This window comes from Nerophis ophidion, linkage group LG12, assembly GCF_033978795.1.
Source record: "Nerophis ophidion isolate RoL-2023_Sa linkage group LG12, RoL_Noph_v1.0, whole genome shotgun sequence".
Taxonomy (NCBI): domain Eukaryota; kingdom Metazoa; phylum Chordata; class Actinopteri; order Syngnathiformes; family Syngnathidae; genus Nerophis; species Nerophis ophidion.
Window position 1 is genome coordinate 2,010,836 of NC_084622.1, and position 15,206 is coordinate 2,026,041.

The 15,206-nt window shown below is 43.3% G+C and overlaps 1 protein-coding gene across 1 annotated transcript in view; it reads left to right on the forward strand.

Moving 5' to 3' along the window:
- Window positions 1-4,532: 4,532 nt before the first annotated feature.
- LOC133562880 (LHFPL tetraspan subfamily member 3 protein-like) overlaps window positions 4,533-15,206 on the forward strand; it is a 63,530-nt gene continuing 52,856 nt past the window's right edge. The window contains exon 1 of the mRNA XM_061916690.1: window positions 4,533-5,265. Within this exon, the coding sequence (XP_061772674.1) occupies window positions 4,839-5,265 (427 nt within the window). The 5' untranslated portion in view covers window positions 4,533-4,838. The remainder of the gene's footprint in view (window positions 5,266-15,206) is intronic.

The following is a 15,206-nucleotide window of genomic DNA, read 5'->3' on the forward strand; positions in this document are numbered from 1 at the left end:
ACCCTTTTTATCAGTCATTAGGGGGAACGTCACAATTTTATTTTAATTTTTTATTTTTATTTTTATATTCAATTTTGTTTAATTTTTTTATTAATCAATTTAACAAAACAATATACAATGATACCATAATAATGCAATCCCCTTCCAAAACCAAGCCTGACCCAGCAACATTCAGAATAGCAATAAACAAAGCAAATGAGAGGACAAACAAACAAGACACAGAACAAACCAAAAGTAGTGAAACAAAAATGAATATTATCAACAACAGTATCAATATTAGTAACAATTTCAACATAGCAGTGATTAAAAATCCCTCATTGACATTATCATTACAGACATTTATAAACATCACATGAATAAAGGCTTTTTCTCGCTTACAATATTAATGTTATTAGTAGCGCCCGTATTTCATGCCGACTAATACAAGCTTAATGCAAATGTCTCAGTTATTTAATTCCAGAGGGTAATCTGGAAATAATTTGCAGCCAAATAAGAGTCCTGTGTTTATGACAAAGTCTAAAAAGTCACTTGTGACTTCTGCATTGATTGATTGATTGATTGATTGATTGATTGAAACTTTTATTAGTAGATTGTACATTACAGTACATATTCCGTACAATTGACCACTAAATGGTAACACCCCAATAAGTTTTTCAACTTGTTTAAGTCGGGGTCCACGTAAATCAATTCATGGTAACTGACGAAGTGAAGCAGGTGTGGTCTTCTGTGTTTTCTTAGTTTTTTATTTATTTTGATTTCTATTTATTGTTTTAATTAGTTTTACCCTTTAAAATCGTTTTTAACCATAATTGTTTTTATATGGTTTTTATATTGGTTTTATTTTTTATTCAGTCGTTGGTGGAGCTAAGGATAATATTTGAATATTGTTTTCAATATTGTTTTGCAGCACTTTGGAAACATTAGTGTGGTTTAAATGTGCAATACAGATAAAGTGGATTTAATTGATTGGTGACGTTATGGCGTCTGTTAAGTGATGAACCTTTTTTCTTTTTTAACATTCTTAATTTTATCCAAGCAATATTATTTAACTTGTGTGGCTATATTTATTTCACATTAACATTTATGGCGTTTTTTTTTTTTTAAATAAATTACACATTTAAATATTTTCGGGGCCCAGGTACAACATCCCCACTTACTCCTCTGCTGCTCATATACAGTATGTAATTAATTATGTGTTAATTGTGCAATATGTGTAATTAATGCTAATATTCCCTTCTCCTGCAGGTATGTAGCTTTTTTCCAAGACATTCTTTGAAGTGAACGTGGGAAATTTCAGATAAGAAGACTCCCAATCCATCTGAGGTGAACTCTCCCTGTAAATCCAAGTGTTAATCCACTGGAGGCAAGCTTTAAGGCACACCAGCAATCATGGGAGCAAATTTAGGACAATGCAGCCGAGTCAGGGCATTCGGTTAAAAATGTCTGTAATTCCCAATAAATTTGCCGTGTGATACGTGCGTTAAACCCCACTGGATTGAAAGATAAAAGTATCACGATTTAATTTCAAATCCATTATATACAGTGTCTTATGTAACTGGCTCTGGAGGATGCACTGATGGAAACAAAGATTGCTTAACAATACCATCTGCTGGTTACTCTTCAAAAATACAAACACAATAGAATAATTGCTGACATGCAATATTAGGGGTCGGCAACCCAACATGTTTAAGAGCCATAGTGGACCAAAAATACAAAAAAAACAAATCGGTCTGGAGCCGCAAAAAAATCAAAAGCCTTATATCAGTGTTTGAGGTGGCGACTTGTCCAGGGTGTGCGCCGCCTTCCGCCCGATTGTAGCTGAGATAGGCACCAGCGCCCCCCGCGACTCCAGAGGGAATAAGCGGTAGAAAATGGATGGATGGATGGATATCAGTGTTATGTCTTAATGAAATTAAACAATGGATGTCCGCTAACTTTTTGCAACTTGATTGATTGATTGAAACTTTTATTAGTAGATTACACAGTACAGTACATATTCCGTACAATTGACCACTAAATGGTAACACCCCAATAAGTGTTTCAACTTGTTTAAGTCGGGGTCCACGTTAATCAATTCTTGGTAATGCACACACTGATGACTGGTGACGACCCATCAGGAGCAAGGGTGAAGTGTCTCGCTCAAGGACACAACGGACATAATGAAATCGGTAGAAGGTGGGGATCAAACCAGGATCCCTCAGGTCACTGGCACGACGACTCTCCTGACCTGTGCCACCTCCGTCTCCAAAAAAGTATCGAAATACATTTTTGGTACCGGTACCAAAATATTGGCATCGGGACACAGCAACCCCCATGATCTCGAAAGGGACAAGCAGTAGAAAAATGGATGGATGGATGGATGGGACACAGAAACCCCCATGATCCCAAAAGGGACAAGCGGTAGAAATTGGATGGATGGATGAATGGGACACAGCAACCCCTATGATCCCAAAAGGGACAAACGGTAGAAATTGGATGGATGGATGGATGGATGGGACACAGCAACCCCCATGATCCCAAAAGGGACAAGCGGTAGAAAAATGGATGGATGGATGGATGGGACACAGCAACCCCCATGATCCCAAAAGGGACAAGCGGTAGAAAAATGGATGGATGGATGGATGGGACACAGCAACCCCCATGAGCCCAAAAGGGACAAGCAGTACAAAAATGGATGGATGGATGGATGGGACACAGCAACCCCCATGATCCCAAAAGGGACAAGCGGTAGAAAAATGGATGGATGAATGGATGGGACACAGCAACCCCCATGATCCCAAAAGGGACAAGCGGTAGAAAAAATGGATGGATGGATGGATGGATGGATGGATGGGACACAGCAACCCCCATGATCCCAAAAGGGACAAGCGGTAGAAAAATGGATGGATGGATGGATGGATGGGACACAGCAACCCCTATGATCCCAAAAGGGACAAGCGGTAGAAAAACGGATGGATGGATGGATGGGACACAGCAACCCCTATGATCCCAAAAGGGACAAGCGGTAGAAAAACGGATGGATGGATGGATGGGACACAGCAACCCCTATGATCCCAAAAGGGACAAGCGGTAGAAAAACGGATGGATGGATGGATGGATGGGACACAGCAACCCCCATGATCCCAAAAGGGACAAGCGGTAGAAAACGGATGGATGGATGGATGGGACACAGCAACCCCCATGATCCCAAAAGGGACAAGCGGTAGAAAAACGGATGGATGGATGGATGGATGGGACACAGCAACCCCCATGATCCCAAAAGGGACAAGCGGTAGAAAAATGGATGAATGGATGGATGGGACACAGCAACCCCTATGATCCCAAAAGGGACAAACGGTAGAAAAATGGATGAATGGATGGATGGGACACAGCAACCCCCATGATCCCAAAAGGGACAAGCGGTAGAAAAACAGATGGATGGATGGATGGGACACAGCAACCCCTATGATCCCAAAAGGGACAAGCGGTAGAAAACGGATGGATGGATGGATGGGACACAGCAACCCCTATGATCCCAAAAGGGACAAGCGGTAGAAAAACGGATGGATGGATGGATGGGACACAGCAACCCCCATGATCCCAAAAGGGACAAGCGGTAGAAAAACGGATGGATGGATGGATGGGACACAGCAACCCCCATGATCCCAAAAGGGACAAGCGGTAGAAAAACGGATGGATGGGACACAGCAACCCCCATGATCCCAAAAGGGACAAGCGGTAGAAAAACGGATGGATGGATTGATGGGACACAGCAACCCCCATGATCCCAAAAGGGACAAGCGGTAGAAAAACGGATGGATGGATGGATGGGACACAGCAACCCCCATGATCCCAAAAGGGACAAGCGGTAGAAAAACGGATGGATGGATGGATGGGACACAGCAACCCCCATGATCCCAAAAGGGACAAGCGGTAGAAAAACGGATGGATGGGACACAGCAACCCCCATGATCCCAAAAGGGACAAGCGGTAGAAAAACGGATGGATGGATGGATGGGACACAGCAACCCCCATGATCCCAAAAGGGACAAGCGGTAGAAAAACGGATGGATGGATCGATGGGACACAGCAACCCCCATGATCCCAAAAGGGACAAGTGGTAGAAAAACAGATGGATGGATGGATGGGACACAGCAACCCCCATGATCCCAAAAGGGACAAGCGGTAGGAATTGGATGGATGGATGGAAGGGACACAGCAACCCCCATGATCCCAAAAGGGACAAGCGGTAGAAATTGGATGGATGGATGGAAGGGACACAGCAACCCCCATGACCCCAAAAGGGACAAGCGGTAGGAAAATGGATGGATGGATGGGACACAGCAACCCCCATGATCCCAAAAGGGACAAGCGGTAGAAAAACGAATGGATGGATGGATGGGACACAGCAACCCCTATGATCCCAAAAGGGACAAGCGGTAGGAAAATGGATGGATGGATTGGACAACACTAGTATGGGGACCCTATAAATCTGCGCTACGCCCTTGGAGAGAATCAGCCACGCCCCTCCCTCCCTCCCCGCCTCTCCAGCGGGTTGAAGGACGCAGATATATTTGTGCGTGCGCACTGGACGCAGACATTACGGTAATACGGCGTCGCCGCAAGCCCCCCTCAGGCTGATGTTCTCATCATCCTCCGACCCCTGCATCTTCTAAACGCCCGTCCAGCCGTCATCTTGTTGCTTTCCTTGGCGTCTTTTCCGACGCCACGTCACGCGATGATGTTGCCCGACAGATGCTGCCGTGCTCGGCCATAGATTCATCTCCACCCCGCTCCTCCTCCTCCACCAAAAGCAAGAAACCCCGCGTCCGCCTTCGGGTCGTGGTCTCCCGCGTACGATGCTCCCTGTCAGCGCCGCATCCATGCTGCCGTCCGCAGAAGCCGCCAAACTGTACCAGACCAACTACGTCCGCAACTCCCGCGTCATCGGGCTGCTGTGGGCCATCTTCACCATCCTGTTCGGCATCGTCAACGTCATCATCTTCTCGCAGCCCTACTGGATCGGCGACGGCATGGACACGCCGCAGGCGGGCTACTTCGGCCTCTTCCACTACTGCGTGGGGGACGGCGTGTCCAGGGAGCTGGCGTGTCAGGGCAGCTTCACCGAGTTCGCCGCCATCCCCTCCAGAGCCTTCAAGGCAGCCTCCTTCTTCATCGGCATGTCCATGATGCTGGTGGTCTCCTGCATCGGCTGCTTCTCGCTCTTCTTCCTCCTCAGCACCTCCACCGTCTACAAGATATGCGGATGGATGCAGGCTGCGGCAGGTAAGACCACCGGGACACCTTTTTTTTTGCAGCAGGGAGCCGCTTTCATGCAAGCATTGTTGTCAAAAGATGGAGCAAATAAGTGCATGAAATGAAGTTAAAGCAGCCATGATTGTCACACACATACTAGGTGTGGTGAAATTATTCTCTGCATTTGACCCATCCCCTTGATCACTCCCTGGGAGGTGAGGGGAGCAGTGAGCAGCAGCGGTGGCCACGCCCGGTAATCATTTTTGGTGATTTAACCGCCATTTCCAACCCTTGATGCTGAGTGCCAAGCAGGGAGGTAATGGGCCCCATTTTTATAGTGTTTGGTGTGACTTGGTCGGGGTTTGAACTCACGACCTACCCGTCTCAGGGCAGACACTCTAACCACTAGGCCACTGAGTAGTCACCATAACATTAATAATGTCAAATATACGGCCCAAGGGCCGGATCAGGTCCACAAACAATTTTTATGTGTGTATGTGTGTAAGTGCGTGTGTGTGTGTGTGTATATATATATATATATATATATATATATATATATATATATATATATAGCAATTGCAAAAGGACTGCCTACCCCCAGACTAAACGACTCTGAAACCAATAATGAATGTAACTGTCGCAAGAAACCTGATTGCCCTCTCAACGGAAGGTGCTTACAGACATCAGTCGTTTACCAAGCAAAGGTAACACGCAAGGACATTAACACATCCGACACGTATGTAGGATTAACCGAAGGAGCGTTCAAAACAAGATGGAACAATCACAACGCCTCCTTTAGAAACCAGACTTTGCGGAATTCTACAGAACTCAGCAAACACATTTGGAACCTCAAATACAATAATGTTGAATATTCAATAACATGGCAAATTCTTGCATCCAGCACACCTTACAACAGTGGTAATAAAAGATGCAACCTATGCTTAAAAGAGAAACTGTTTATTATATATCATCCAGATATATCATCCCTCAACAAGCGCAGTGAAATCATTTCAACATGCCGCCACAAACGGAAACACCTCCTAGGTAACACATGAGCCAATCACCACACCCTACGCCTGCTTGTACCCACCCACTCTGTGCCCTATACAAACCATTGTATGTGAATGCTTCCATTAAAATCTCCTGATGATTGAGGGAACCCCTCATGAAACAGTTCTGTAGAGATGAAGTAGTCTTGTGATTTTTTTCCCACACCTACATATTGCGCTCTACCACGGTATCGAGCACTATTCTCTGGATAATCCAATCAAGACACATATATATATATATATATATATATATATATATATATATATATATATATATATATATATATATATATATATATATTTATATGTATATGTATATGTGTATATATTAGGGCTGGGCAAAGATTAAGAATTTCAATCGAAGTTAATCGCACTATTTCTCCGATTAATCGCGATTAACTGCATTGTATACGCAAAGCCCAATAATGAATTCAAAAGTAGTGTGTAGTGCACCTTTATTGGAATATTCTCCCACATGAACAAAAGCGCCAAAACATTTGTTGTGCAAACACAATTTAAATCAGTCCTTGTTAAACAGTAGCAGTTAAATAGCATATTTTATGAAAATCAACTCAAACAATGTAAATACAAACATTTAAGCTTATTGCCACTGCCAGGGTATTTAAGTTATCCTGTTTGTTATGGAAAATAAATATAATCTACATACAAATCTCTGAGCCACAATCATAACATCTGAACAGGCAATTTCTGAGGTAACAGCAGAAACATTTTTTTTATCAGGGATCTTATGTTTAAAAAACCTATATTATAGGTAGTGGGCTGTTTTAGGGAATTTTTGATCAAATTATCCGTAGTAGCAATATTAATAATGTTGTGTTTATTTTGCGTAGTGCACTTAAAATAATTATGACCATATCTAGGAATTGATATGATGGGAATTTTCCGATTGTTTGCTTGGTGCTTTGATAAACTGAAGGCATCATATACATGGTACTATATTGTGATGTTATGAGCCAGGGAAAAAAAGAACTACCCTACCCAGCATGCAACAGGAGTGACGAGCATGCGCAGTAGCCCGGTATAGGTTGTGTCGCCATGACGGCATCTTGTATGTTGTGATATGCACGCTCTGAAAGTAAACGTTAAGAACTCAGCCAACACTCCTGGTCTGCATTATTCATAAATAGACAGACAACACATATACTCCGCTGCTTCACAGGCCGCTGGATGTAGCCGGCAAAGTATTCCCATGCTAGCTAGCCGGTCTAGCAAACACGCCTCATTCAGTCCAAAACGGCCCGATCTATCCACATCCAGAATTGTCTGGCGGTCGTAAGTGATCCCGGAGTGACCACGCTGTAAGCCAGCCAGGAAATTTGCAGAATTGTCCGGTATTTTTGCCAAATGTTCCATCTTTACCAAGAGCCCCTTGACGCCGAAGTACATCCGGGCGTCACCATCTTGCTAAGAAAAAGCGTTCACAAAATAAAAGCATGTAAACAACATACGCAAATGTGCGATAAAATAATTGTCGGCGTTAATAGATTGATGAGTTAACGCGTAATTAACGCATTAATTTGCCCACCCCTAGTATATATATATATGTATATATGTGTTTATATATATGTGTTTATATATATGTGTATATATATATATATATATATCCATCCATCCATTTCCTACCACTTATTCCCTTTGGGGTCGTGGGGGGGCTGGTGCCTATCTCAGCTACAATCGAGCAGAAGGCGCGTACGCCCTGGACAAGTAAGTCGCCACCTCATTGCAGTATATATATATATATATATATATATATATATATATATATATATATATATATATATATATATATATATATATATATATATATCTTGAACAGTGTTTTACAACCACTGTTTAACGTGAGATACAGTCTGGTGTGCCGTGGGAGATGATGTAATTTCACCTATTTGGTTTAAAAATATTTTTTTTGCTAATCAGTAATTATAGTCTGCAAATGATGTGTTGTTGTTGAGGGTGGGTGCTGTTTAAAGTTTGGCAGAGTAACCGTGTAATACTCTTCCATATCAGTAGGTGGCGACAAGTAGCTAATTGCTTTGTCAATGTCGGAAACAGCGGGAGGCAGCGTGCAGGTAAAAAGGTGTCTAAGGCTTAAGCCAAAAATAAACAAAAGGTGAGTGCCTCTAAGGAAAGGCATTGAAGCTTAGGGAAGGCTATGCAGAACTAAACTAAAACTGAACTGGCTACAAAGTAAGCAAAAACGGAATGCTGGACGACAGCAAAGACTTACTGTGGAGCAAAGACGGCGTCCACAATGTACATCCAAACACGACATGACAATGTCCACACAAAGAAGGAGGAAAACAACTGAAATATTCTTGATTGCTAAAACAAAGTAGACATCGCTCAAAGGAAGACATGAAACTGCTACAGGAAAATACTAAATAAAGAGAAAAAGCCACCAAAATAGGAGCGCAGCACAAGAAGTAAAACACTACACGCAGGAAAACAGCAAAAAAGTCCAAATAAGTCATGATGTGATGTGACAGGTGGTGACAGTACACCTACTTTGAGACAAGAGCTATAGTGATGGATGCTTGCTTATGCTTTAAATTCATACCCAACAATTGCGACACTGGCTTTTTACTGTCAATTGAGTTTCGTGTTTTAATGATTTCTGCTCGTGGTGTGCCTCCGGATTTTTTCAACGCAAAAAATCTGCATCGGCTAAAAAAAGGTTGAAAAACAATTTACTAGAATATCATTGAATATTATGTATTAACACCATAGTGTTCTAGTAAACATTCTGGGATTAATAAATAATAAGATATACATAGACACTAAAGTATAATAACCTTTTATTTAAATCCTTTCATTTAAATCAGTGGTCCCCAACCACCGGTCCGGTACTGGTCCGTGATGCATTTGCTACCGGGCAGCACTGAAACAAAAATGAATGTAGAAACTCCAGCATTTTCTCAGACTTAACTTTTTCCCATCCACTAAACACAGCAATAAGCCTGTTTCTAGATGTAGATCACGACTAATTTGTTGGAAAAAACGGGACAATGCACATTATTGCCAGAGGTGGGTTGTAACGCGCTACATTTACGCCGTTACATCTACTTGAGTAACTTTTGGGATAAATTGTACTTCTAAGAGTAGTTTTTATGCAACATACTTTTACTTTTACTTGAGTATATTTATAGAGAAGAAACGCTACTTTTACTACGTTCCATTTATCAACATTCAGCTCGCTACTCGCTACTTTTGTTTATCGATCTGTTAATGTTTGTTTTGGTTTATGACAGAGCTTCAAAGTAGAATCTACGCATGCCTGCGTTTCACCAATCACATGCAGTCACTGGTGACGTTGGACCAGTCAAACAGAGCCAGGCGGTCACATGACCCGACTTAAACAAGTTGGAAAACGTATTGGGGTGTTACCATTTAGTGGTCAATTGTACGGAATATGTACTGTACTGTGCAATCTACTGATAAAAGGTTCAATCAATCAATCAAAAGAGTAAAGGAAAAAAGACACTTTTTATTTCAACCGTACTTCCCGTCAAAAGCCTAAAGACTGATCGCACAGTTCCTGTCTTCACAATAAAAGCGCCGCTCCATTGCGCCTGCGTTAACAAAATAAGAGTCTCCGAAAGCCAACGCAAACAAGCGAGCAAACTACGGAGTCTGCCGCCAATGTATTTCTTGTAAACTGTATAAAAACGAATATGGAAGCTGGACAAATAAAATGCCCAAAAAAAAGACTTTCATGTGGTATTAGACAGAAAAGAGGAACTTTGAAAATGTGGACGTCTGATTCCAATCAATGCAAGTCATCAGAATCAGGTAATACACCAACTTATATTCTTGTCTTCATGAAAGATAGGAATCTATGTGTTAAACATGCTTGTATATTCATTAAAACACCTTCAACATGTCAACAAAAACGGCAAATATATATATAATGTATGTATGTATATATATATATATATATATATCTATATATATATATGTATATATATAGATATATATATATATATATATATATGATATGTGTGTGTATGTATATATGAGGTACATCACTTCGACTTGGTCATTTATTAAGTAATTGATAAACGTTTGAAAACTTATTGGAGTGTTACCATTTAGTGGTCAATTGTACGGAATATGTACTGTACTGTGCAATCTACTAATAAAAGTTTCAATCAATCAATCAATCAATCAATCAATCAATCAATCAATGCCTACTGAGGCTATGGTGCTGTTAAGTTATTGTGGCTCAATGTGCCTTATTTTTTTAATTTTAATGTAGTATTATTTAATATATAATATTGTTTTAGTTGCTTAAGAGATATTCCTGGCTCTGAATTTGCTCATTGCTATTTTTATGTTTTTGTGCATTATTTGTTGCCGTAATCAGGTTACTCATCAGTTACTCAGTACTTGAGTAGTTTTTTCACAACATACTTTTCACTTTTACTCAAGTAAATATTTGAGATACTACTCCTTACTTTTACTTGAGTAATAAATCTCTAAAGTAACAGTACTCTTACTTGAGTACAATTTCTGGCTACTCTACCCACCTCTGATTATTGGACACGTAACATGTTAATGTGCCAGATTGTAGCCGTTTTTCAGGCTCATTTTTTTTGTTCTTTTATCTGCCACACGCAGAAAGCCGGTCCATGAAAATATTGCACACATTAAATCGGTCCCTGGTGGGAAAAAAGTTTGGGGACCTCTGATTTAAATGACCCATCGTAATCCCAGTAATTTCATTATGACATACCAAAATACCCTAAAATAAGAGAACCTAATAATTCACAAGTAGTGGCAGATTTACGACAGCACAACAGCAATAAGTAAGCTCTACCAAGTAGTCTACACCCCGTGAAATAAATCATTACTCGGCACTAAGAACCGACCAACCCACGATACCATAATGGGAACGGTTTTTGAGGTTGAGGGCCAAGTATTCTTGGGGGTCTCTCTCAGTCAATTATTCCTGGCATTTGGTTCCTACTTCAGGGCCATATATTGGGTCTCTCCCCACACGTTTATTGACGCTTGTCCCTCTCGGGATCGCGAGGGATGCTGGAGCCTATCTCAGCTGCATTCCGGCGAAAGGCGGTGTACACCCTGGACAAGTCGCCACCTCATTGCAAGGTTTGTGTCATGCTTGTTGTCCTACAGAAAATATATTTTTTCCTTCATCTTTTTCCATTTTCACACATCTCTAAAAGAGGTCCAGGGAGCGGAGGGCGGCGCTAAAGAGCAGCATGCGGCTCTAGAACCCTGGGTTGCTGACCCCTGACTTAGTCCCTGGCCCCTGAGCTATAAGGTCCTAATACCTCGCACTAAACGGTGTGGCTATCCATCCATTTTCTCCGGCTTGGCCCTTTTGGAGTCGCGGGGCCTGGAGCCTATCCCAGCTGTACGGAAGGCGCTGTACACCCTGGACAAGTTGCCACTTCATCACAGGGCCAACACAGATAGACAGACAACATTCACACACTAGGGACCATTTAGTGTTGCCAATCAACCTATCCCCAGGTGCATGTCTTTGGAGGTGGGAGGGGCCTATCCCCAGGTGCATGTCTTTGGAGGTGGGAGGGGCCTATACCCAGGTGCATGTCTTTGGAGGTGGAAGGGGCCTATCCCCAGGTGCATGTCTTTGGAAGTGGGAGGAGCCTATCCCCGGGTGCATGTCTTTGGAGGTGGAAGGGGCCTATCCCCAGGTGCATGTCTTTGGAAGTGGGAGGAGCCTATCCCCAGGTGCATGTCTTTGGAGGTGGAAGGGGCCTATCCCCAGGTGCATGTCTTTGGAAGTGGGAGGGGCCTATCCCCAGGTGCATGTCTTTGGAGGTGGGAGGAAGCCGGAGTACCCAGAGGGAACCCACACAGTCACGCAGGAGAACATGCAAACTCCATACAGAATGATCTCGACCCCGGGATTGAACTCAGGACTACTCAGGACCTTCATATTGTGAGGCACATGCACTTACCCCTGCTCCACTGTGCTGCCCCTTTTTATTTTCACGACCCCCTTCCTTTAGAAACAGCTGCTGCCATGTAATCAGGGAAAGTCCAAATAAAAGAGGAGGCGTACAATCTTTTGTCAGAGCGTGGTGAGACTGTACAAAGAGTGCAGTCCAGACGTCTCTCCTCAATTGAGCCAAATTTAATTCTGTCTGTTTAATTGCTTGCTTCTTGCCTTGTTTAATCAGTGTTTGAACCTGACAGTTATACTTGTGTAGCGCTTTTCTACCTTCAAGGTACTCAAAGCGCTTTGACACTATTTCCACATTTACACTCACATTCACACATTCACACACACATTCACACACTGATGGCGGGAGCTGCCATGCCAGGCCCTAACCATGACCATTCAGGAGCAAGGGTGAAGTGTCTCGCTCAAGGACACAACGGACGTGACGAGGTTGGTAGAAGGCCGGGATTGAACCAGGAACCCTCAGGTTGCTGGCACGGCCACTCTTCCAACCGCACCACGCCACCCCCTCACAACATTTGAGCACACAACGCTTCATCCTCAAAGTCTTGCAAGTGCTGATGTTGCCGGTGGCCTTCGTCCTACCTAAAGAGTTACTCAAGTAAAAGTAGCATGTTCCTCCCCACATGTGTCGACGATTTACTGTACATCCATCCATCCATCATCTTCCGCTTATCCGAGGTCGGGTCGCGGCGGCAACAGCCTAAGCAGGGAAACCCAGACTTCCCTCTCCCCAGCCACTTCGTCTAGCTCTTCCCGGGGGATCCCGAGGCGTTCCCAGGCCAGCCGAGAGACATAGTCTTCCCAACGTGTCCTGGGTCTTCCCCGTGGCCTCCTACCGGTTGGACGTGCCCTAAACACCTCCCTAGGGAGGCGTTCGGGTGGCATCCTGACCAGATGCCCGAACCACCTCATCTGGCTCCTCTCGATGTGGAGGAGCAGCGGCTTTACTTTGAGTTCCTCCCGGATGGCAGAGCTTCTCACCCTATCTCTAAGGGAGAGCCCCGCCACACGGCGGAGGAAAATCATTTGGGCCGCTTGTACCCGTGATCTTATCCTTTCGGTCTTGACCCAAAGCTCATGACCATAGGTGAGGATGGGAACGTAGATGGACCGGTAAATTGAGAGCTTTGCCTTCCGGTTCAGCTCCTTCTTCACCACAACGGATCGGTACAACGTCCGCATTACTGAAGACGCCGCACCGATCCGCCTGTCGATCTCACCATCCACTCTTCCCCCACTCGTGAACAAGACTCCTAGGTACTTGAACTCCTCCACTTGGGGCAGGGTCTCCTCCCCAACCCGGAGATGGCATTCCACCCTTTTCCGGGCGAGAACCATGGACTCGGACTTGGAGGTGCTGATTCTCATTCCGGTCGCTTCAAACTCGGCTGCAAACCGATCCAGTGAGAGCTGAAGATCCCGGTCAGATGAAGCCATCAGGACCACATCATCTGCAAAAAGCAGAGACCTAATCCTGTGGTCACCAAACAGAACCCCTCAACGCCTTGACTGCGCCTAGAAATTCTGTCCATAAAAGTTATGAACAGAATGGGTGACAAAGGACAGCCTTGGCGGAGTCCAACCCTCACTGGAAATGTGTTCGACTTACCACCGGCAATGCGGACCAAGCTCTGACACTGATCATACAGGGAGCGGACCGCCACAATAAGACAGTCCGATACCCCATACTCTCTGAGCACGATCGACTGATACTTTATTATTGATCATGCAGGCACAATCTGACCTTTAGTGCCTTCGCCCGTCAGTTCGACATGTTTTGTGTTGATGACTTCCAGCAGCAGCTCGTCATTCATCCCTGGTCAAATGTGGTCCACGTTCGTTGTCAGCTTCAAACAGCCGCTGTCTTGCTGGCGACACACCCGAATGAGGTCGTACGTTATCTGGAGCAGGTCCGGCTCCGTGTTTTGCGATGGGCTGAATTAATGCAATCTGGCACTTTTAATGAGCAGACCGCTGGGCTTTGTGCGGCTGCAGCAAAAAGATGAAAGGGAAAACCGAGTCTAATGAGCGAGCCTGATTGCTGAGCACTGTCGAGCTGCGTTATTTGTCCATGAAGCTTCAAGCAGAGACGCTCTCACTTACCTGCAACATCTGGCATCTGTTCTTTGCTGCACCGCACTAATAGTCTCTTGATAGGAACATACTAACAACTCACAGTACTGTTACAGTGATATGGTCTTGTTTTATGCAGTAAACAACGAAGTCAATTGACCAAAAGTGTATTTATGAAACAGTTATTAAGCAGTGACACAAACATTCATGTCATTTCCAAAACAGAAAGTGCAAGATTGTCAGAGACATTTTAAAACAAGCTATGAGTGCACTTTTGTGCATGATGTCACTAAGATGACATATCAAAACAACACTAAATTAAAGTGCACTTTTTGTACAGAACGCCACTACAATAGTTTAAAACAAATAAAGTGCACTTTTGTGCATGATGTCACTAAGATGACATATCAAAACAACACTAAATTAAAGTGCACTTTTTGTACAGAACACCACTACAATAGTTTAAAACAAATAAAGTGCACTTTTGTGCATGATGTCACTAAGATGACATATCAAAACAACACTAAATTAAAGTGCACTTTTCGTACAGAACGCCACTATAATAGTTTAAAACAAATAAAGTGCACTTTTGTGCATGATGTCACTAAGATGACATATCTAAACAACACTAAATTAAAGTGCACTTTTCACACAGAACGCCACTACAATAGTTTAAAACAAATAAAGTGCACTTTTGTGCATGATGTCACTAAGATGACATATCAAAACAACACTAAATTAAAGTGCACTTTTTGTACAGAACGCCACTACAATAGTTTAAAACAAATAAAGTGCACTTTTGTGCATGATGTCACTAAGATGACATATCAAAACAACACTAAATTAAAGTGCACTTTTTGTACAGACCGCCA